General features: G+C 40.1%; 1 protein-coding gene across 2 annotated transcripts in view; it reads right to left on the bottom strand.

The window, feature by feature from the left end:
* The window catches only part of LOC140543894 (cadherin-18), a 225,079-nt gene that overhangs the window by 71,606 nt on the left and 127,606 nt on the right, over positions 1-25,867 (bottom strand). For both annotated transcript variants that reach the window (XM_072667197.1, XM_072667196.1), the window contains exon 2: positions 16,633-17,283. In XM_072667197.1, coding sequence (XP_072523298.1) covers positions 16,633-16,881 — 249 coding nt within the window. In that variant the 5' untranslated portion in view covers positions 16,882-17,283. The remainder of the gene's footprint in view (positions 1-16,632; positions 17,284-25,867) is intronic.

Raw genomic sequence — 25,867 nt, 5'->3', positions numbered from 1 at the left:
CCGATGACATGGGCAACCGAAGCTCATTATTGCACACAGGGAGCAAAGGTTGGCCCGTCTGATGGGATCCCAAAGAAATGCTACTGCATCACACGTTAACGTTAATGCTGGATGGGTTAGAACTGTTTTGGTGGCATGAGGGAGACCTACATAATATTAGGCACAATAATGTTACGGCTGATCTGTATATCTTGTCACATCTATCCATTTTGTCCAATTATGTGTAGGGAAAAAATGTAGATTCAGTCCAGCATTAGGGTGAAATGGACAGAGTTGAGAATCAAATTCCCACACACTGCTGGCATAAATCCCTGGGCTGTAGTGTTCAGATACATGATCTTTAAGCACAACAGGTTGTATTTCCTGAGCGCTGTCTCAAGGCTAGTTGGATTTCTGACAACACACCACACTGAACGGACATCCAATGCTCGAGAAGACAGCTTCTCCCGAGGGTTTACATGACACTGTCCAATAATTGTCTGCCTCACATTCACTGCTACAGCCTAATGACTCACTAAAAGAGGAATCATACACAGACAGTCTAATTATAAATAGATGCTGAAAAAACTGGTAAATGAAATCCTAAATATAGTCAATATGCCTAATACTTCTTATGTTGAGATGTATAAGACTATTATTAAGATCCTTTAATCCATTAATAAGGATATTTTTACATTTTAAAAGGCAAAAATGCAACACAACAGTAATAAATCACATAGAAATATGTTGGGTATCTTATAATAAAAACTGCACTGCTTACCAGAATAATTGTTCACTGTTGTTATTATTAATTCTATTATAAATTAGCTTTGGAAATTTGACATATTTTAGTGTTTATATTTTGTATTTTTTTTTTTTTGGTTTCACCTTTTAAAGATTAAGAGAGTTTTAGGCTCCATAACTGTTTTAAAATGTCACAGCTGCTGTAGTGTCTTAAACATTGGTAATTGTAATCATCTATTTTGGCTATTATTTTCCCATACTGCTTTCTCTATCAGCAATAGAAAATTTTCACAGATGACATCACGCTGTTGAAGCACAGTGATCTTTGGTTGGAGAACAGATCCCAATATTTCAGAATGCTAAGAGAGAAATTCCTTTTGGTCAAAGTTCAGACTGAATGTGTTGACCTATTGTGATCGAACCGGCCACAGAAACTCTCTGAAAACCTAATGAAGCCATATTTCAGACGGTAATCACTCTGAATGCTAATTCTTACCCAAAGAATCATTGAAAAATTAGCTGAAAAAGAGCAGGCCTGAACACATCAATGACACATTCATGCTATCTGGATGGAAATCGTTGCCTGTTGTTCTCAGGCCGCTGAAAAAGTTAAGATGGGTGCACGGCAAAGCCGGCACTAATCCAAACAGCAATGCACAGATTAATCACTAATTAAAGAAAGCGGAGGCTGATTGCAGAGCAAAGCCCTCTGCCAGAGCGAACTGTCCTTTCCTTTCGGTAAACACAGCACTCAGACAAGCGGTTAGTAATTAGCTGAAGGGTCAGAGCCCAGACTGCAGTCAGATCTTCTCCAATCACAAGCTGTTAGTTTAAGGTAATGAGACTTTGTGTTAGGAGTCTGTAAACACACAGTGGAAAATTAGTGGCAGATCAGAAAGTGAATAAGAGAGGAAGGTTTCGTAAACAAATCTGAAATAGACTTTGTCGGGAGTGAAGTAGACTAGTTATGGCTTTAGAAGATGGATATCCCTTTCAATGAATTCTTAGAAAGTCATGTGGCATGCCTAGAAATTATTGATCTTCACTATTATTATTAGATTATTGATTTCAATGTTCAGATCTACTCGAAATCAGTACTATATTATGCATCTTCTGTTCAACTTATAAAGAATAAAACTGAATAGAAATGTATGAGAAAATCAAACATAAAATAATATAAATTCGAGAGATAAGCATTTATAACAGGTTAGTTATAAACTCTAATGACACGTTTAGCTGGTATTGCCAGAAACATTTAACAGAGCCACTGTTCATTGCATAAAACTACTATATTCTCAGGAAGGCTGAAACCGGCCCCCTCCACTCACACCTATGCTCTACAGCCTCCAAATCCAGCCATGGCCTCCCTCGTCCATGAGAGCACATAAATTTCACTTAACCTACAGTCAGGCTTCTAATTTGGCCACTGACTTACTCTGGCACGGGCTAATATATCACACTGCCTTAACAACAGATCCCTAGTGCTCAGCTAGTCCCTCTCTAATGCCAGGAAATAAAAGTGTCATTGGGTCAATGAGGCCAGCACTAACTCGCTACAACACAAGGTTAGCAAGTGTGCGGCTACCCAATCACTTTCTAACTAATGGTAGGACACAGATATTGATTTCAGCTTCTACTGGCAAATGTACAAGTTTGAAATACGGTACTTTGGTGTTAATGGCTGAAAGACAGTCAACCACTTTTCGACAAATTCTGGATGGCAATGAGTAAAGTAGGTGTTAGCATGGCTGTTCTGGGCTGATCCAACTAATCAATCAAAGAACAAGTCCTTCTTCAGTAGGACTGCTCGGCCATGGAAACCTATTCCATTAAGCTCTCTGGGCACTGTTCTTGAGCTAATCTGAAGGCCACATGAAGTTTGGAGGTCTGTAATGATTGACTCTACAGAAAGTTGGCAACCTCTGAGCACAATGCACCTCAGCATCTGCTGAGCCCGCTCTGTCATTTTACGTGGCCTACTGCTTCGAGTTGCTGTCATTCCAAATCTCTTCCACTTTGTTATAATACCACTGACAGTTGACTGTGGAATATTTAGTAGCGAGGAAATTTCACAACTGGACTTTCGCGACTGCACAGGTGGCATCCCATTATGGTACCATGCTGGAATTCACTGAGAGCAACCCATTCTTCACAAATGTTTGTAGAAGCAGTCTGCATGCCTAGCTGCTTGGTTTTATAAACCTATGACCATGGAATTGATTGGAACACCTGAATTCAATGATTTGGATGGTTGAGTGAATACTTTTGGCAATATAGTGTATGTAAAAGCTGAAGCTGGTTAAGTCTCAAGTATCAATAGAATCATCTGCATCTCCAAAACTGCATTACTTCAAAATGTGCCCATGACAAAGGTAATGTGAACTGTTATTGAACAGCACAGCTATCCGCTGACATCACTCAGCTTGAACCATTTAAGCTACAAACTTTTCCTCACTGTGCTTTTCTCTGTGACGTAGAGTGTGGAAGAACGCTTTCCTGCTGGGGTCTATTGATTAAGCCATTGAGTGTGTTACTGTTTCGCTTCAATGGGAGCACAAGCTGCTTTTGTGATCCCTTATGTTCAGTGACCTTTCTAATCGACTTAGTGCCACACACGGCCTGCATCATAACACACAGTCATGCTCCGCATAATTGCAGTTTTCATTCATGTGTGTGCGTCACCAAAGCACACTCTCTCATCCGTGTCTAACAAAAGCAGTGACCCATCACCTGTTCCGTCACAAACTAAAAACACTTTCTGCAGTAAAAAGAAGCCCGTGCCCTGAGGTAACTCTGGGGAAAAAAATATCACCGTACATAAAAAGACCTACGTTTGAAGCTGGAATCAGATTGACAACCACGAGTAGCCTCGGTGACCCTTTGTTTCATTCGGCTCTTTCTCTACTGCATTAGATCGCTCTCTAGCTGACAGAAGAGAGGGATTGGGTTTATCTTTCTCTGTACGCTCGGTTTACTCTGCGAAACTGCGACGGGTGGCGGCTCTGATACAGCTGAAGTGTCTGGAGGCTAAGCATTATCCCAGAGTTTGCATAAAAGGAATATTTTGGCAGCCTGTGACAAGGCCTAGAGAGTAAATAAGTAGGCTATAACGGGGCACAAACTAATACATGATGGCTTTTTCTATATTTTGAAGAATAATCATTATATAATAATGTGCAACTAGAACAGCTCTGTTACAAATGCCAACCTAAACTGTGTGTTGAGCAGAACGATTCAGCCAACAGTCATGTGACTGGAATGTTAAAACTTACCCAACAGACTGGGTCATAGTTGTTACGGTGCTATGTTACAAGCAGCAATATGGTGAGAAATGTAGATGTAAATTCTGAGAAGCCAGTATTAGTGTCCAGCCTAATAGTTCCAACCGGACACCACATAACACAGCTTAGGACCAGACGCTCTGGTCCACAACTGGTATTTCTGGTTGAAACTAACCACAATGCAAAGATACTCATTTGTTCCTGTTCTCCATTTTACTTTAACTGCCAGGTGAATTCTGACCAAAAACATAACAATTCCAGTCATTTGCAACATTGATTACTGGAAATACCCCAATCCGATCCAGTGACTACCGTCCCGTAGCTCTCACGCCCATCATCATGAAGTGCTTCGAGAGGTTAGTCATGAGGAACATCAAGAACCAACTGCCCTCTTCATTGGACCCCCTGCAATTTGCATATCGTCCCAACCGCTCCACGGACGATGCCATCACCACCACCCTTCATCTCTCCCTTACCCACCTGGAGAAGAAGGACACCTACGTCAGAATGCTGTTCATAGACTTCAGTTCAGCATTCAACACCATCATCCCACAGAACCTCACCAGGAAGTTAAGCCTGCTGGGCCTCAACACCCCCCTCTGCAACTGGATCCTGGACTTCCTGACAGGGAGGCCCCAGTTAGTCCGGTTCGGGGACAGCAGCTCCAGCACCATCACCATGAACACTGGGGCACCCCAGGGCAGTGTACTGAGTCCTCTGTTGTTCACCCTGCTGACTCATGACTGTGTTGCGAAACACAGTTCTAACAGCATCATAAAGTTCGCCGATGATACAACTGTGCTGGGTCTCATCAGCAAAGGCGATGAGTCAGCATACAGAGAGGAGGTGCAGCAGCTGACAGACTGGTGTACAGTCAACAACCTTCACTGGAATGTAGAGAAGACCAAGGAAATGGTTGTTGACTTCAGGAAATCAAGACCGGACCACTCTCCGCTTAACATCAACGGCTCCTCTGTGGAGATCGTTAAGAGCACCAAGTTCCTTGGTGTCCACCTAGCGGAGAACCTCACCTGGTCCCTGAACACCAGCTCTACAGCCAAGAAAGCCCAGCAGCGTCTCTACTTCCTCAGGAAGCTGAGAAAGGCCCGTCTCCCTCCACCCATCCTCACCCTCTTCTATAGGGGAACCATAGAGAGCATCCTAAGCAGCTGCATCACTGCCTGGTTTGGGACCTGCACAGCCTCTGACCGCAAGTCCCTCCAACGCATTGTGAGGACAGCTGAGAGGATCATCGGAGTCTCTCTCCCCTCCGTCACGGACATTTACACCACCCGCTGCATCCGCAAAGCAACCAGCATTGTGGATGACTCCACCCACCCTTCACACAGACTGTTCTCCCTCCTGCCATCAGGAAGAAGGTACCGCAGCATCCGGTCCAACACGACCAGACTCTGCAACAGCTTCTTCCCCCAAGCCATCAGACTCCTCAACACAACTCAACTTCTGAACTGATATCTTTCTGGTACATGTACACTCTCCCTCTCTCTCTCTCTCCAACCATTTACCCCAGGAAAAAAGGGGAAGCATTTTTGCACAAAGCATTGCACTAATAACTTTACTTTACTACCTCACTGGACTCTATTTATTACACATTGCACAATTTGCACACTACCGGCAATTATTTATTATTCTCTAGTCTGTACTGTGTTGTGTTGTGTTGTCTGTCCACACTTGTTTGTTTGTGTTGCACTTGTGTCTTGTATGCACTGTCTATGTTGCACCATGGTCCTGGAGGAACATTGTTTCGTTTCACTGTGTACTCTGTATGTAGTTGAAATGACAATAAAACCCACTTGACTTGACTTGACTTGACTTGGATTAGGATCAGGGCTGATCGAGGCATAGTTTGAAGGATCGGGTATCAGCTATTTTAATCCAGATCCTGTTCTGGTTCTTTGTTTTAACCATGGTGTTCAGAGCACCATCTGATGTCCTCAAGGCATCATTAATGGCCACTGCTGCCCAGCCAGCAGCAGTAAAGAAGGTAAGCAGTTCTCAGGAGGTAAATAAAAGAGTGTAGAGTCTGAAATGCAAAGCTATTTTACTGTGGAACATGAAAACAGACCCTAATCTACAATCGAAAACTTTATAAAAGCATCACAGAAACCCTCTGAGAACCTGAGAGCACATTCTGAACCGAGTGAAGCCTAACACTAATGCTAACACATGAACTAAAAGCTGAATGGTCAGGAAGGTAAGTCAGATTGGATTATAAGATATGAAACAAACTTTAAAACAGTCATTATAAGAAAAGTTGCTACTACATAAGTGAAATAACTTGGCGAGTTACTTCAGAGTTTGACAGCGGTTGTTTCAGTTTCTACAGACAGTTCTTAGCCTTTGCACTTCATTTAAACTGATTCACCCATCTGTTATCTCTGTACTCTCCACTTCTTAAGCGCTAAGCTCATCTCAGCTCCTCAGCCACACTGAGCGGAAAAAACTAATAAATAATTAAACATAATACAGTTACATTTTACCCAGAGCTACGCTGTGCCCTGCACTCCACTAGCAAAGGGAGGGAGCAAAGAGGCTGGAAGGACACCGGAAAGGACGAGAAGTCTTCGAGAAGATGCTGGAAGGGAGGGGAAAGCGGAGCAGAGGAGAACGGAAATGACAGGATGAGGGAGGACCGAGAAGGAGAGGGAGGACAAGAAGGGAGAAAGATGGAGAGTGGAGAGAGGGAGGGAGGGAAGGGCAGAGAGGTCAGAGAGTAGGATAAACTCATCAATCAGCACCAAGGCTCATATTCACAATTAGCAAGGAGGACTCGCATGTGATTAAATCCTCTTTGGAGGAGGGTAAGGGCTTGCGATTTAATCAGTGTATGTGTGTGCGCATGCATGTTTCTTTATACATTCAGCAAATGATCTACTAATCATTCTAATTCCTGTCTCATTTACTTCCTTCAATGTGTTCATAGGACCACTACACTAATACTGGGTAGGACCTCTCTTTGCTCTCAGAACAGATTTCGTTCTTTGTGGCATGAATAGTTGTAAACATTCTTTCGAGATTCAGTTTTGCCTTATGACATCTGATATGGTGCATTATCATGCTGGAAGTAGCCAACTGAAGATAGCTAAATTGTGCGCCACGCAGGGATGCACAAGGTCAGCAACACAACTCAATAAGACTGTGACTTTCAAGTAATCACTAATGAGTATTAATGAGCCCAAAGTTTGCAAAAAAAAAAAACCCTCCACCAGCCTGGAATATGGACACAAGGCAAGTTGGGTCTCTGAATTCATAGCAATACCATCAGATTCATGGACTACGTCACTGACAAATCTTTTGATAGACTCCAAAAGTGCAGTGCATGCAGGAAGGCCCAAGAATCTAGGAACTCTAGGAACTTGAAAATCCTCAAATAAGAACTGAAAGACTATTAGTGGGCATTTACAAGCTGTAATACTTCCCAAAGTAACTGTACTTCCCAAACAGTTCATTAATGTTTAAAACTTTTTGAATTAAAGCTGAAAGTCAACACCATCTTGATATATTTAAATGGTGCCACTGTCCAAATACTTATGAACCTAACTGTATATAGAAAAGTATGTGTTTCTTTTCACCTGTAAGTTTGTCCATTTTCCCTGTACAACTGCAAGCTTCTGTCACTGCTCAACATAATTTTTAATAAAACAAAACAGCTCTGCAATCTCCTCAAGTCCAGAGATCCAGAGAACACTGCGAATGAGAATTTAAACACATGGGTTGCGTACCAAAATTTCTCCTTGTCTTCTTTACAGATGGAAGGGCAGAAAGAAAATGAAATCTGTGACAGCGCATTTTATCTCGTTGTAAATTACCTCTCACTAGATAATGAGTGTTCACTACCTGATGTCTGCTTGCATACAAGGCGTGGAAGAAAAAAAGTCATTTAACCGAAACCACAGACTTCACTTTTTTTTTTCTCACCCATCTTGTGCCATTAAAGAAGGAGCTGGTTTCCTGATTCTGTCAAAGCACCTTCCATTTATAACCATATGAATAAAACATTTAAAGCACCTTTTGTGTAGGTGGGCGTCGTACTCTGCAATCTAACACAGGCAGAAAAGAACAGATTTTTCTTAGCCTGGTTCTTAGGACACTATCTGTCAAAAGCTTCTGCAAATATTACGGTAAACCTAGTTTAAGCATTAGTCAGCACAGGAAAGTGTTGGGAGCAGTCAACTGTGAGCAGAGAAACACAAGTGGGTTCAAACTTTTCTGGGAGAAAAAGTTTCAAATAAGTACTTGACAATATATCCTCCTCAGCCCATCCGGAGTTATCCTGGAGCTGGAAACAACATGGAGATAATTGATTTCCTCCTTTCTTTACTTTTCTTTTGTTTGCTGGCCAAAATGTTTGCTCAAGTGAGGTTTGCTTTTTTTCTCAACTTGCTCTGTACAGAAGTGCAAAGAAAGTACAAACCCAGACATACTGATTAGATATTTCTAGTTTTCATATATTTAATTAACAATAATGCTTGATGGCTGCTTATCTTCTATAAACATGATGATCTCAATGGACTGTCATATATATATATATATATATATATATATATATATATATATATATATATATATATATATATATATATATATATATATATACATGCTGATGCTTATTTCTAACCAAGAAAACAAATGAATCTACTATTTTTCTATAATTTGATCATTTGTCAATTCTATTGATTTGTGTTGACCTGTAGGGGACAAATACATGATCTAACAAAGCTGATGCCAGACATCTTTAAGTATGTTTGTGCCATAAACCACACTTGTAAACTTTTAAACAAGTGAAGGAATGAATAGGATTATACTTCACACCTCAGTCTTCATTTATTGTTACGCTGATAAAACAACTCAATAATAAGCCCTTGGCAATCTGAACGTGTGCTCGCTCAGAAACTATTGCAGTGTATTCAACGATGAAGGCAGCTTTGTGCTTCCTTTATACAGAGATAGAAAGCATAGTGGCAAACAGATAGCTCAGATTCAACGCCAACGTTTGGTTAGCTTTGTCTCCTTTAACGTTTTGTAAGAGAGGCTGAAGATCTTGCATTTTTTTGGTAAAAACTGCAAAACTGAAGCAAAAAAAAACAAAAAAAAAAACTAAACAAAACAAAAAAAAACACCAACTGAAAGATTATACCGCCTTTCCTATGCAAGCAGTTTTTCACCATTTAAGAAACATTTAAGCATGATTTTTTGTTGTTGTTGGCATGGTGTTATATAGAACAATTCACTATACTTTATACTAAGGAACTCTCAAAGAACCACTTTTAAGAACTGTCAAATACTGTCAGCACATATGACTTCATGTGTATGTTACCCAGTTACAACCTAAGCTTTATTAAGTGATGTGCTTTTGTACTAATCTGTCCTAAAACTTCCGGTTTAGATAAAGGTGTGTGCACGTGCATGTGTGTATGGGGTTCAGGGAATCACAAGAGGAGATTAGGGATTATGAAAAGGATTTTCCATGCCAACCTGTTCATAAGCCTCGAGAGCAGATAACAGCATGTCTTGACGGAGTCTTGTGTTGTATGCAGTCGACTGAGGATGGCAGACTCCAGGCCTGAACATCCTCTAGCCTCCTAGGAGACTATAGGAATCCTGCAGACTTTCAGTGCGTCTGAAGTAAGCCAGGCTTTCAGGCTTGTAATGAAAGCAGCTGCACCTTCACAACTTCAGTCACAGTCATTGTGCACATGGCCTGACTTGAACGCTTAGCTGCTTTTTTACACTACAGTTTTGATGATGGATGTTCTCTACAATGTTTTCACTTCTCTGTTTTGTTGTGTGCCTCTCAGTTTCCTATAAATGCTATATATATGGCCTCATTTACCAGTCTCTTTCTATACGTCAGGTTCATAATGTGTTCTTAAAGCACAGAACCCATTATCTAAATAGTAGATTTCCTTGGTCCCTTGGTATAAACTGAGGATGAAACGTCTTATCAACATCTGAAGAATGAGACTCAATGTTTGTTATATAAAAAATTATAGTCATATAAAGCAAAGGAAATTTTATTTTCTTAATAAAAAGTGAAGAAAAAGACACTTAAAGACACTTTTGTGAATTCAGCTCCAGTTATTTTAATCACCTCCACACCTAAAGGGTCCACATTGATGAAACATTTTTCAGAAAACCATACTTCCAAGCCGGGAACCATTTAAAAAAAACATATTTTTAGGCTTGGAACCGCAGAGCAATAATTATACCATGCCGCACATTAGCTTGTACAGGAGTGAAATGACAATTATTGTTCTTCCAGCAGCATGGAGCGTGATTACTCTGTACTTCCCCACAACATGACACGAATCAAGTGGTGCAGAAATGATAGTTTTCAGGTGTTTGAGGCTCCTCACAGAACGCTGGTGTTTAATTGTAATTTATTTATTAATTTCAATTATTTTGTTTCCATTGTTTGGCTTACTTTGACACTGTTTACCGGCCATAATAATAACATTGCTTTCCTGGGGCAATTTCTATGATCACATTTGTGTGTTTGAAGAAAATGGGGGGGAAATGCCTCTCTGTCAGTTTCTCCTCATATTTTGTATTTATGTCACTCATCATGACAACCCTTTTCTCAGCCAAGTGAGGAAAACAGATGTGCTCTGTTAAAGAAAGGCTGCGTGTGTCATCTCCAAGAGGCAGTTAGTTCTCAGGGGAAACTCTCCTGAGCTATATGCATGCATCTGCAACTTTTAATTAAGTAAAGACAGGGAGAAAACACACACATACACACACATGCACACTCAGTGATGCTGCTGTGTGCTGAAGGATTAATCATCAGACTCTTTCTCAATCTAATTAAGGGTCATTTTGCATCATGGCCATATTTTTGCTGGCCCCTTCGATAGCAGCTCTTGTAATTAAATACGAAGAAGTTAGCAGCACTAACGATTGGGGACTTTCGCATATGGGCATGTCAAATTTAATCCCTCATAATGACCTGTGTTTGTTCTTAATGGCATGTTTTCTTCACGGATTAGTGCATTTTGTTGACGCTGTGTTTGCAGTTCCTCTTTTTTTTTTTTTTTGGTTCTCGCAGTCTGAGGGGCTGTGCTGAGGGGATGGAGGTAGGTTGCGGAGTGGGAGAGCGTTTTGACTCACCCTGGCACATTTGGGCAGCCAACCAATCAGTGCACTTCAGAGCCAGCCACTACGCCGCTAACACGGGCCCATGAAAAGTAATTATTATTTCATGCAATTAGAGGCCTGATAAGGTTCCATTATTGAAGAATGCAATTCAATCAGCGCCGTCCCGCTAATGCCCTTGTAGCACTCCAGCTGCAATGTCACAGCCACGCTAAGAAAATGTTTTTGATCCCACCGGGGGATTTAAAGTTTACTCAAGCATTCTGGAGAGTCGGCAACTGCTCCATTTCATCAACAAGCGCAATGTTACAGGATTTGTTTAGTCAACACTGCGCCCTACTTAATGATTAATGCATGAATTTGTCACTCTTTGTGTTTGTCACTGTGTGAATAAAGTGTATACAGGAATGAAGTGTGTTTCCTGCAGCCCCCCTCCGATGCACCTTGCATCAAGTATGCACAGACTGTTGCAAACTTGTGTTTGTTGCCTCTCTCTCTTTTTCTTTCTCTCTGTGCTGCAATATGGATTGCAGGTGCATCTTGTCACAGTCAGATCAAAGCCTCTATTTCTTACAATTATTTTTTTAGAATTTATTTTAAAATGCCTGCTTCATGATGGGTGGTCAAAAAAAACCCAGCAGAAATGCTGTAAAATTACTATAACATATTTCTATTAACCTATATTAAAAGTAAAAACATGAAATTATCTCAGTGAAAGTTTGGAGATGCAAGGATTTGTTTGGACAGTGATGACATTCTACATTTCCCCAGTACTTTGGTTTCATTAACTCCATGTACATGCACACCAATGGTTCAATATGAGTCTGCCGGAGATGGATGGTCCAACTAAGCCATGCTCATGTTACCACTGCGTGGTCATAGTGTCCTAAAAGTCTTAGCCGGCGAGTAGATGCAAGTGCCTAGACTCTGACATGGAGCTTGGTTTGGCATCTTTGTCTGTCGTAGCAAACACATTCCACAGTTTTTGACACCACAACAAATACAGGTCACAAAAGAAAATGAAAGGACTAGGGATATCAAGGCATGTTTTGAAGGATCGGGTATTGGCTATTTTAATCCCAATCCAGTGCTGAGTCTTTGTTTTAACCATGTTGGTCAGAGCGCCTCTGGTATGCACAAGGTGCCATTAACGCACATTATTCCCAGCCAAAAGTACTGAGGACGTTCTCAGAACGTAAACGAAGACGTTTGGAGTCTGCAGTGTGCAGCTATTTTACAGTGCAACATGAAAACAACATTTTTTTAGGGAGGAGGGTAATGCACTCACACACCCCAATCACAGCACATTCATCCAATATAAAACAGATATTTCATATTTCATAGTCGACAAACAACAACAGATATCCGTTCAGAGTTCAGAGTGTGTACCACTACATACAGTGACTTGACTCCAGTATTTTAAAGGAACTGGGAGCTGACTGGTCAGGGAGGTGAGTCAGACTGGGGTATAAGATATTAAACACATTCATTTAAAGTCCTTTTAAGAAAAGTCTCAGCTAAACTAAATCATTAGGTCCAGAATCTCTTGTTATAGTAACTGATACTAAAAATGAAGTGTTTTGACTTCAAGTTTAACAATTTGTCAGAAACAAAAACATCATGAAAAAAATCATGAATCATTTAAAAGATGGATCACAAAGGGGCTGTTTCCTGTTATTACGTCAGACTAGCTGGTGTGCACGAAAACAGTACAATAAAGGGACGCATCTTGGTTTCGTCCAGTTTCTTAGACTAAGAACTCAGCCAGTCTTTTGTCTGCTCATAAACATAGCTATTTTGTAAGCCACTGAGAAGAATCTGGATGACCTGCTGATCTCATTTCCACTTCAAAGAGATGAGGCACACAAAAATGACCATTTACAAAGAAAATAGCTTGATGCAGGACAGACATTTGTGTAACATTAAGATGCACTTTCAGTTTGCATGACTGTGTGGCTCTGAATATAAAACAGTAAGCTGTCCGTCATGTGCAATGCCTGAACTAACCAGTGTTTAATATTGGAAAATTCTTCATCTCTGCTCCAAATAAAACCATTTTTTTTTCAACACAAAAAGCTGTCCTGCATGAATTCCTATTCTAATGTCTGCATGTACTACTGTTATACTTTAGACTACGTTCCACCTACCTGAAAAGACTAAATCAGTCAAGTCTTCTTCTTTCAAAGATGTTCCATTTGGAAATATGTCATGTTACTTTAACAAATCACAAAACTGCATGACGTGTCCCAAAAAAAAAAAGGACATGACACGAGTGATGTGCTGTCAGTCAAACTGAGATCCAGATGCCACAGCAGAATGTGTGATGATGGCTGGAATCACGACTAATCGGTAAAACTGCCTGCGCTGCAAATGTGTTAACTCAGGCATGAGATCCGTCATTTGACTAAGCCGAAATCAAACAGATACCTGCTTGGGTGGTAGAGCAGGCTGTCTGACTTTAAATACATGAATCCCATGTATCTGCTTTGTTATTCCATGACAGGAAGGCTAATCCACGGCAAAGCTCCCATATTAAACACTGCTCTCCACTCCTGCAAGCACTGTGCTCTCCTTTGCACTGAACAATAAATCCTTCATTACTGGCATGGTACACCAATATACAAAAAGTTTGATTGCTAGATTCATACTGAGATTTAAAAAGAACACTAATTACATTAAATGACTGGTTGGTTCTAGAATTCATTCTTTAATATTAACAGTGATGGCCTTGAAGTGCTAAATACTTTGTACTTTTAGATTATAGATCATAGACCCCATTTACACCTGAGTCTTAAGCATCAGGATTACATCTGGATAAAGCTGAGCCACATAAAAATGCAATTGGTAAAAATGCAATATCTGGTCCTGTTCTAGTGGACTGACTTATCAGGAAGTCTGTGGTCGAGAAGCACTTTACCAAGGATTTCGAACATGACGTCCAATGACATCCAATGTGAACAGTCCAGTATATCAAGATGCTAATGGATTCACACCCACTGTTTACCAGTTGGCATGGACAAGGGAGCCATGTTTCACAAGTCCGACAAGGCTGCGAGGCAAACATGGAGAGCAGACATGCATCCGGCCAAAATGATGATGGCTGTCAAAACTCTGACCCAAGCCAATATTTCACCCGACACTTCTAAGCTCACAATGCCACATCTTGCTGCACTAAGCTAACTGGATTCGGAGATGTTATCGATCATGGCCAAGTGTTGCACAAAAGTGATAAAATATGGGCAGCAAAAGAAAAGGAAGATTTGTAGCACTAGATTTTTAGATTTATCCATTATAAAAGAGTTTAACTTCGTTCTCACCCTTAGTCATAGTTATAGCAGATGGTTTTAAAGCTAAAGTACAAAAGTATAATTCTAAAGGTTCTTAAAGTTAAAGAAGCTGTTTAATAGCAATAGATGTTTTTTATGAATCTGATGTTTCCACAGTAAGACTGAAAACAAGTCATGTGCTTAGATTCTCTATAAATAAGGAAAGTGGAACGCTCAGGTGGAATTAGCTGCTTCAGACAGGTTTATATATTGCTCATGTATTTTTGCATGGTTTTCATTCTAAGCAGAAGCATTATATATATATATATATATATATATATATATATATATATATATATATATATATGTGTATATATATATATATATATATATATATATATATATATATACAGTGAGTCCAAGAAGTATTTGATCCCTTGCTGATTTTCTTTGTTTGCCCACTAATAAAGACACTATCCTTCTGCACTTTTAATGGTAGATATATTCTAACATGGAGAGACAGAATATCAAGACAAAAATCCAGAATATAATTTTAAAGAATATATTTTAATTAATTTGTATTTCAATGAGGAAAATAAGTATTTGATCCCTCTTGCCAAACACACTCAATACTTAGTGGCAAAGCCTTTGTTTGCAAGCACAGCGGTGAGACGTTTGTTGTAGTTAACCACAAGTTTAGCACACACACCAGGGGGAATTTTGGCCCACTCTTCTTTGCAGATCCTCTCTAAATCATGAAGGTTGGTGGGCTGTCGCTTGGCAACTCTGACCTTCAGCTCCCTCCATAGATTTTCGATCGGATTGAGGTCTGGCGACTGGCTGGGCCACTCCATGACCTTAATGTGATTTTTCTTGAGCCAATCCTTTGTTGCCTTTGCTGTATGTTTAGGGTCGTTATCATGTTGGAAGACCCAACCACGGCCCATTTTCAGATCCCTGGCAGAGGGGAGGAGGTTGTCCCTCAGGATTGTGCGGTACATGGCTCCATCCATCTTCCCAGTGATGCGGTGAAGTAGCCCTGTACCCTTGGCAGAGGAACACCCCCAAAACATTATGCTTCCACCTCCATGCTTGACGGTGGGCACAGTGTTCTTGGGGTCATAGGCAGCATTTTTCTTCCTCCACACATGGCGGGTGGAGTTGAGGCCAAAAAGTTCAATTTTGGTCTCGTCTGACCACAAAACCTTCTCCCAATAACTTGGTTCATCTTTCAAATGATCATTGGCATACTTGAGGCGCGCCTCCACATGTGCTCTCTTCAGCAGGGGTACCTTTCGGGCACTGCAGGATGTGAATCCATTGTTGCGCAAAGTGTTGCCAATTGTTTCCTTGCAAACTGTGGTCCCAGCTGCCTTCAGGTCATTTGCTAACTCCTGCCGAGTGGTTGCAGGACGATTTCTGACTGTTCTCAGCATCATTGCCACCCCACGAGGCGAAATCTTCTTTGGAGCACCGGGCCGAGGTCTGTTGATTGTCATGTTATACTCTTTAAACTTTCTGATAATTGCACCAATAGTTGTTACTTTCACATCCAACACCTTACTAATCTTTTTGTAGCCCATTCCAGCTTTGTGAAGGTCAACAATTCTGACTCTGAGGTCCTGTGACAGCTCTTTGGTTTTACCCATGTTGGAGACTTGAAATCTGTGTGATCTGTCTGATTCTGTGGACAGGTGTTTTTCACACAAGTGATTAGTGAGAACAGGTGGCTTCAGGTCAGGTAACAAGTTGATTGGGAGTGTCTAACTGGTCTGTAAAAGCCAGAACTGCTAATGAATACTAAGGGATCAAATACTTATTTCACTCCATGAAATACAAATCAATTAATATATATTCCTTAGATTTATTTTCTGGATTTTCTTTTTAATATTCTGTCTCTCCATGTAAGAATACATCTACCATTAAAAGTATAGAATGATCATGTCTTTATTAGTGGGCCAACGAAGAAAATCAGCAAGGGATCAAATACTTCTTGGACTCACTGTATATATATCCCTGTAGAAAACAGGGACAGCAGTGTCTCTTCAAAGTGCAACCAGGCTTCATTTCTATAGAACAGACAGGAATGGAACCATGTGTTTTACAGTCCAAGTGTGCTTTTGCTAGCTTAAAACCAGCAGCCTCACCAGCTCTTTGTGGATAAGACTGGATACCCTTGATACATACAGTCTCAAAGACAGAAGCTAAGCGGTGTTTCCTGAATGCAAGCAGTAAGACACAGCGCTTACCTTCCCTACGTACTGTGCTTCTGGTCCAATGTGCTCCTCTAAGACAAAGAACTGGTTCCATATCCAGCCCCGTTTTGGTCTGTGGTGGACCTCTGTTTCACCGTCTTTAGTCTGGTTGTGACTGTGGGTCAGGTTGTGGTTCCTGGAGATCACTTTGGCTTGTCCATGGTGGCTTGCCCCATAGCCCCTCTCCAGGAAGCAGAGACACAGGAGCACAGGGCACAGACAGGACGTTGGGCTCACCTTCATGATGGCGAGTCAATAATACAACAGTATTCCCAGTATTCCAAATTAATGGGATTTCCTGATATTCCAAATAATTGATATATTCCAGAAGCAATTATATTCCTATGGATGTGGACGATCTTCTTGTCCACCTCTTCTTCCTCCACGTCCTCCAGCTACCTCCAGTGATGTTGTGCCCCCTGTTTGGTGATCTTTTCAAGGGGCTAGATCCAAGCAGATAGAGGGCCAATGTTAGAGGTCCGGAAATCGTCGTGGATGCTCATGTTTCAATCTTCCATCACAGGAAGCAGACAGAGGTGCATTTACATAATGGACTCCAAGGGGTCTCGACTCGGGAAACAGTTGTTGTCGTGTTCAGAAAGGTTCTACTGAAATTGTGAAGAGACACATGATGTCTTGAGTTTCCTGTGAGACAAAAATAGAAGGTTATAAGTGTGATATTCACATGATGCAGTTAGGTCTGTAATTTTGTGTAAAAAAAAGACAAACATTTATACCCATATTCATGCATAGAGCATCACAGTACACTTAATTATATAAGCCATTTCTTATAATACAGTTAGGTGAGCACTAACATAAGGAAGATTGCTCTATTCATACCCACATTCATACAAAAGAAGCATTACTGTGTGTTGAATTATTTGGTATTATTTATCTTTGAAAGTAACTTTGGATGAAGAATGCATACAAACAACCAATAAATGTCTAAGTATGCAACGTTCCTTCTTTCCAGCATTCCTTTACTATAATCAAGGCTGCAGTGTATTGAAAGAAAGAGGCCACGTTCTCCACAGTGACTTATGAAAAGACTTGCAGTCTGAATAATAAGTCAACTAGAGAAGAACGCAGTGGGTTGAAAAGGTGCAAAAGTGTTTTACCAGCATGACGGGCAATAAACCAACCAAATACGCTCTGACATGAGACTCAAGAGCTGTGTTTCGGAAATGATCAGAAGAAAACTCAGCCTCAATAAATCGTGCTACTTGTGAGCTCTGATTGAGCATTCCAAAGGCAGAAATGAGGAGGTTAGCACTGCATATATTTGAATGCTGAAAATGAATTTGGGCACTGACGGTTCACATTCACTTATGCTAATGGTTTGTCACACGCTGGCAGAACATCAAGATTTACTGAAAGTGCATTCACTGAAAGCTCTTGCCTTTATTCGGCCTATGCTTTTCTAAAATATGCACATGTGCATCGTATGCATTAGAGTAAAAGAAGCTTGAACAAGTCGGAGTGAACTGAATTCAATAGCTAGTGGCTGTAACTTCAAAGGGGTCCCATACTTTACAATCCAAATGGACTTCAGAGACCTCATACAGCTTTAAAAGATATGCACGTTTGTGCATTTACCAGTAGGCCTGTTTCATTTCAGAATTGCTAATAGAAAGCAGTGCTGATGCATTTCAGATGATGGATTGCATGGGTAGATTTCTGTTACTGTGAACAGATTAGTGAGTTGGAACCGGTCTCCAAAAGGCTAAAACATTTTAAACAAGATTAAGGTTTTATTTTTGCTTTGTACAATTTTAAAGAGAAGAAATGCACCAAGTCTCGGCATTGTGAAAACGTGAAATGTGAAATTTATTAGCTTGTTAGGACTATGGTTGGCTAGTTGGATAGACCCGGTAAGAGAAATCTCAAAACTTCCAAAAACTCCTCAAACCTATATACCAATAATAAACAGCCCTGGGATAAATATAGTTGATGTCCACAAAAATCTCGAGTGGTGGTGCACTGTTCTACTGTGCAGCAACAACCACCCAAATATGACCTTCATGAAAGAAGAAAAAGAAAGAAGAAAACATTTCATGTGTCCTGACATTAGTCTGACGTTGTGAACAGTGAGCAAAGGTATGTTTGAAGAAAAAAGCAGAACTGAATAAAAATAACACTTCTCCAAATGTTAAGCACTGGGGTGGATCGATAATGCTTTGTGCTCGTGTTGCAGCACACTATCTGAAGCTATAGACGATGGCTTCCACAGCAGGATAATGGTGCTAAACACACCTCAAAATCCACAATGGACAAGAGGGACAAGCTGAAGGTTTTGCCATGGCCCACACAGTCCCCTGACCTTATCATAATCAAGATATAATCAGGATAGGTCTCAAAAGAGCAGTCCACCATGCACCATGATCACAAAAATCTAACAGAACTAGAAGCTGTTGCAAGAAAGAATAGGCAAATATCCCCCAAACAAGAATTAGAAGACTTGGCTGGCTACAAAAAAATTCACAAGCTGCATTACTTGACAAAAGAAGTGCCTACAGGCCCTTTTCCTTGTTCTTACTCTTAAAACTATAAACAATAGAAATTGCAAAAACAGTCTTGCTTAAAAAAGTTAAAGAAATGTGTAATCTTCAACTTCATGCCTCGGAACAGCTTTGGAAATCAAGTGATCGTTTGCTTACTTAAATATTCACAGTTACAGAAATTTTGGTCAAATTTTGCACGCCACTGTATTGCACATGATTGCATTCTTGGCTACCCCCCTTGCTTCAAGAAACCTTTCACATGCGATTATGTGCTTCAGTTATAGCCACAAATAACAAGGAAGCTAGGTGTTAAACTAAGCCTAATGCCTACAGCAAAGCACTATACAGAGAGGGGGAACTGGGCGCAGCATCAGAGAGGAGAGGGAAGAAAAGGAAATGGGTGGCCAGGGACGAGGCAGAGAGAAAGGGGACAGGGGAGACCCTGCTTGAATGAAAAGCAGCCAATTCTATATTAACTGATAGAATATCAAGTTAGACAGTCAAGGACAGCTGCTCTGAAAGAAAAGGTTGGCAGAACAGTGTTAACTTGTAAAAATATTAACTTTTGTATGCTTGACTTTAGCTATTTAGCTATTATACTATTTACACATTTCACTAGCATATGTATAGGATGCCTATTGGTAACTATTTAAAGTGAATAATTGTAAGGCATCATTATTGAAATTTGTCTTTTTTTACTTTTTACTGTTTTGCTGCTGTGCCTTTAAGACTAAAGCACTAGTTTAGTGGTGTCACAAAAGCAATACATTTAAAACGACTGCTTATTCAGTAACTACATATTCAGAACAGTACCAATCATCACATACCATACAACATGGACAAAAATGAGAGAAAGCTAGTTTTGCCAATTAGCATGACATCATGATGCTATTAGAAAAGACTGGCATTAATTCATTTTAAACAGGCCAACCTTAATAACTTATTTTCAAAAACTATGTAGGCTGTACAGTGTCATAAGCTCAATGCCCTGGAAAGTGCAGCCTTCTGGGCCAGGGTAGGGAGTACAAATATGTGGATCTGCTTTAGCACTGTGTGATTAGGATTTGAAGAGCTTTACTGTGGAGAGAATTCTGGCAGTTCTGATGTGATCCGGAGTCAGAAAGCTGTTGGTCTGATTGTGCTGCTGATTGTAATTAATACACTTCATTCGTCCTACTCTTTAAACCCATACCTAACACCCAGGCTCCTTTTTTCTTAGCTTGACAGCTACTTCACAGCTCTGCTGACACAGAGACTGTAGACTGGTGCTAAATAATTTGTTAAACCTGAGTTCTTGGTTCAGATCAGGTGCCAGACCTGCAGTGGGTGCACAAAAAAAAGGACTGAGCATACTGCTAGTCCGCTAACATAAGTTTATTGATGTAGATCATTGTAGTAATCGTTTTATTACTTTATTCTTTAAGCCTCATCTCTTGAGTCTGGTTTGTTTAGGAGAAATTCTGTGAGACTTCTTCGTCAGATTAATCTGAAAGTGTTGGGTTTTGTTTTGGGTAAATCTTCCAAAATAAGAGATTTGATGACTGCAGGACAACTAAGAACAAAAACTGTGAAATCTGTCATTATGTGTGAGGTCTCATACATTTTCAAGATCAGTAAGGATTAAAATAGTCCTGTAGTCTGGGCTAGGCATTAGGCACATTACTCTGTGCAGCCAGGATGAACAATAATGGGTGAGGGAGTCAAGTCAGGACACATAAAAAATAGATTTTTATAGCACTTTTTTACAGCTGTTGTTTACAGCTTTACAAAGATCATGGTCTGCGTCCCTACTGAGCTAGCCCACAAAAAAAACCCAGAGCGCAAAAGGAAGAAACCTTCAGAGTACCCAAGAAGGGGACTCCATCCTCCTCTGATCGAACCTGGATAGCAAAACAGTATCAAACAAGTCCCTAAATAATAAACTAATAAATAAAGTGAATAACAGTTAAAATAGAAAACCATAAAAAGAAACTAATGAGACTAATCAATGCAGAGGAGGCTTCTGGCTCGTTAGAGAGGGTCAGCGGCACATGAAGGTGCCTACATGATGGCCAAACTGGTCTAAACAGCAGATGAGCAGGCAAACCTGGCACCAGCGTCAATCAGATGAGGGGCAGTTGGGGATTTTGGAATCAGTTTTGGGAGGGACATTAAAAAATCATTTTGGGAAGAGAAATGAGAGAAAGAATAAATAGGGACTGAATGCTTTTGCCTAATACAAATGCCATTTTCTCCAGCCTGTCCATGTCAGACTGGTAGAAAGCCAAAAACGTGCTCATATGCATGTTCTCATTCTTAAGATAATTGTAGAGAAGATAAAGGAAGAATGAACCAATAAATGTCTTAAATTAGTTGAAAGAGACAGACTCTTTTCTGTGCAAGTCGTGCATGAAAAGATTATTAACACAGACTGAAATTAGAAACAGAGGTGAGAAGAAACTGAGAAGGGTGGGGGTATAGAAACAGAGGTGAGAAAAGTCTCATGTTTCTCTACATTATGCTCATTGTAGCTAATGTATGTACACTAACTGCCAAATGGTTCTCAGCCTCCATCATGAAATATACATAAACAGGTGGGCTGTGCATGCTTGCACAAACAGTGCAAAGAAAGAGAGAGAGAGAGAAAGAAAGAGAGAGAGAGAGAGAGAGAGAGAGAGAGAGAGAGAGAGAGAGAAAGAGATTGCACATCTTTCCAAATCTCCATGAATATTCATCCAAGACTTGCACAGAATATTGTCTATTTTCTGACAACAGCATGGGAACAAATGTGGTGTTTTCCGGTCATCTGCGTCCAATTGGCAGGGATAGCAATGCAACACCTGCAGAAAATGACAGTTTTCTTTTCAGCACACTATTAAAAAAGAGAAAACTGCTTGCACCAGATTATTCATTATAGTTGCATGAGTGATTTCCTGACTCTCTCTATTCCTCTGTCTCCTCCTCTCGACAAATGGGGTTATAACGAACTTAGCTGCTACTTAAGATTCCTCTCAAAAAGATTTGTTCAGGAATCATTCTCGCTTTTATTTCAGGTCGAAAGGCAAAAAGCACATATTGGATTGAGAGCAGTACTTCATCAGCCTTCTAATCATTAAGGGTATGAATACAGCTTCATTCATTTATCATTTTTTGGAATCAATGTATAATAAAATATAACATTTCTGCATTATTTAATCTGTTTAATTTGGTATCACTGAAAGACTAGGCAAGCTCATTTGTTCCAGGAACACCATCTGCTGAATGGAGGTTGTCACGCATGTGTGTGTGTGTGCGTGTGTGTGTTAAGAGCTATTAAAAACCTTTTCACAGACACGCACATTAAGTAAAACCTGTAAGTAAGTCCTTAATGTACAGCTTTTTTATTACTGCAGCAGCTCATTTTTTACTCCCCTCTTAATTTATTTACCAGCCAGGTGTGATGATAGGAGGGTCAAGTCACATGACGTCTTTTCAAAGTGCCACTAACACAACATGACATCCTTAGACAGCTCAACACACTTGAAGGAGATTGTCAATTTTGTTAGACTGACTAACAGACACCTGTGATTGAGAAGCAGAGAGCTGACTCCCAGCACATCCAGGACAAATCTTCATTTGTTGGACTCCCAGACAGCCATGAATCTCCAACCTTGTGATGTTTTAACAACAGGCTGAACGCTTAGACAGCTGTGCCACTCAGGACCCCACCTCCCCTGTTAGCTCTGAATATTGTCATCACTGTCCTTCTCCAGACCATGAAGACACCATTGCTAACTAGTTGGTAAAGGACGTAGATTCAAGTTACATGTCTATGTACAGTAAAGAGTGATGAATGTCTGGTCTCGTAAATCACCATCCAAATAATAGCAGATATCCAGACCTCAGTGTTGTATACAAATCAATCAGCTGTGACTAAACTGACTGATTATCCATCTCGCATGCTGGCTAGTATTATGTGACACTAGGTCACATATGCAAAGGGTCGGGATGAGGGCACTGGCATAATTTGAGCCTACCAGCCTCTTGCCCTCTGCTTAGACCCCAGACTCTAACACCTGACTTACTCCTTTACTGCTCACCACTCATACTCCCTGTATAATCATTTTCCATTCTTCTTTATACTTTATTTTTAATGTGATTTTTAAGATTCCATGTTTTCAGTTCATTTATTTTCCTAAATAATGCTCAAATTATTCAGTCCACAAAACTGTTAGCATGCATTAAAGACACCACTAGTCATGGACTAGTCCCTCCATGCTCCACCAATGAATGTATTCTTTTTCTTTTACAGAATGCTACCAAAAATCGAATGTAACATTGACCGCACAATTCAGTTTTTGCCAAAATAACTACATTATTCGGACAGCATTATTCATTTCAAATGTCATTTATTTTGCATGTATATATATAAAAGGTCATTGACTGTTTATAGTATGGATTTTTGAACCCTAGTTTTTTTGTAATTTTAATTTTAACAAAACAATACGCAACTTGATATTTGTGGTTGAGAAATGAACATGTTGGGCCTTCATGGTTTAAAGGGTTCAGTCATTTAGCATAAGGGCAAATGCGTGTTTGTTGTTTCCAACCTGCCAAGCACACTGTGTAAAGCTGCCTAAAGTAACATTTTAAACTGGATTTATTGCTTGGTGAACGAACCCAGAACTCACAGATGTAAACCCAAAAAGTATGTTTATTAGGAAAAGGGCAATCCAATAGAGAGGTGTCAAAGCAAGGCCAGAATAAAAACAGGATAGGCAATGTAAAGAGGCAAGGCAGCGACGCCAAAACGGGACAAATAACAATAATAAATGGCTGTAGGTCAAACTGAGAACACCACTCGATACACACTAAATAAACAAAGTCACTTTATAAAGGATGTATATGTATACTGACACTGATGACTGCACATGATATGGTGACTTGATCATTTCAGTGTCTTGTTAGCTGCTGTGACTAAGCAAATGCTTTAAAATGGATTGATCAAAAATAAATGTACTATGTATAAATCAACTCTGTAGAGGACGCTCTTGACTGAACTGAACTGTTATTAGGAAAGGAATGTGACAGGGAAGAAAACACAAGACGGAAAGAGGGAGCAAAAATAGTAATGTGGGGTGAAAGGAATTCCCATCATCCACAGCACTCTTCTGAAAGCCATTTGTACTGGACAATACCTATTTACCCTTAGAACACTTCTGTGCAATATCTCTCCCTCTCTCTCTCTCTCTCTCTCTCTCTCTCTCTCTCTCTCTCTCTCACACACACACACACACACTGTGCTGCATTGCAGCAGACTGTGAGGAATGATAATTTAGTTATATATAAAGTTATCATTGATCTTCAGTATGCCATCATCCCATATATTACAATCTGCAACTAACTCAAACTTTGGATGTCTAACTTTTAGCTTTGCTTTGGATGTCCTGCTGGACTGTGTTACTACACTGTGTAAATTAAGGCAGTCAATTATATTTATTCAGGTAATTGTGGTTAATTGTGATTACTTCACTCAATGTAATTACATTTTTGTTTTGCTCTACGTAAAGCAGTAATATGTGAGAATATATTTATTTATAATTTTTTTTTTTTTTTTGCTCCTTGGCTCCACAGACAGGCGGGAAATGTGATCACTTCATCATTGACACGCTCTACTCGTGCATACAGAACCACCACTAAAAGTGAAGGACGCATGTGGACTGATGCTGCCGAGTACACAAGTATGACTCAGGTTACGCAATGTTACACAGTTCTCAAGACAGGTCTTGTGCATGCCTTACCAAAGTGAGCAGTACCAGCCAGAAAGGGCAATGACAGAGACAACATTCTCCCTATTACAGGTTAATGGAGTATCAACTTCACAAAAAGGCCTTAAAAGCTGTTTTTTTAAGGTTTCATTTGCAACATAGTGTTGCTTTGAATATGAGATGAAACCGAGCTTTTGTTAATTTACAAAGTCATAATTCTTGAAAATGAAAACTAGGCCTGTCACAGTAATTATGTTATCGACTTAATGTACAATATATGGACCTCCATTTTTTGCTGACCACAATATTGAGTCTCAATATTTTAGCCTTTAGAATTGGTCGCACTACAGCGTTCTCCCGTCTGCTTTCTGTCAGAGTAAGGGCTCAAGTCTGTGAATAGTGATATCTGTCATGTAGAAAAAGAGCAAGCAATGAACAATTCAGTAACACTGCCTCTGTACAGAAAGAGCAAACTTGAGGATAGCAGTTTTTTTGGGGAGTTAAAACAGCATTTAAAATTTGCTGCAACTTTTGACTGGCAGTATGAACCTCCCAATACCTATTACTAATTAATAATGAATAAATGAACTGCTTTTTAGTACTTTCTTTATTATGCTATTATATCATCAATATATCAGTGGCATGGAATGATTGTAAAATGACAATACTGACAATTATTTCTGGAACAATACAGTTATCATGACAGTTCTAATGAAAACTTCAGGCACACACACATGCTCACACTCACACACGACGTAGTTGCAGTGGCAGCAGATAGTCTGATAAAGCGTCTGCCGAACAGGAAGGAATCCCTTGTCTGTCTGCTGCAATAAGAGGGTGTCAGCTTTCAGTGCTATATACTGAACTCTTAACAAAGTGGCTAAATGTAATAAAGTGTAGAAGATGCGTGTGCATGTGACTGTGTGTGTGTGTGTGTGTGTGTGTGTGTGTGTGTGTGTGTGTGTGAGAGAGAGAGTGAGTGAGTGTAGGTGAGTGGGAGGA

The sequence above is a fragment of the Salminus brasiliensis genome, chromosome 22 (genome assembly GCF_030463535.1).
Source record: "Salminus brasiliensis chromosome 22, fSalBra1.hap2, whole genome shotgun sequence".
In the NCBI taxonomy this organism is placed as follows: domain Eukaryota; kingdom Metazoa; phylum Chordata; class Actinopteri; order Characiformes; family Bryconidae; genus Salminus; species Salminus brasiliensis.
The sequence above is the reverse complement of the archived record's forward strand: the minus strand, read 5'-3'. Positions and strand labels throughout refer to the sequence as shown.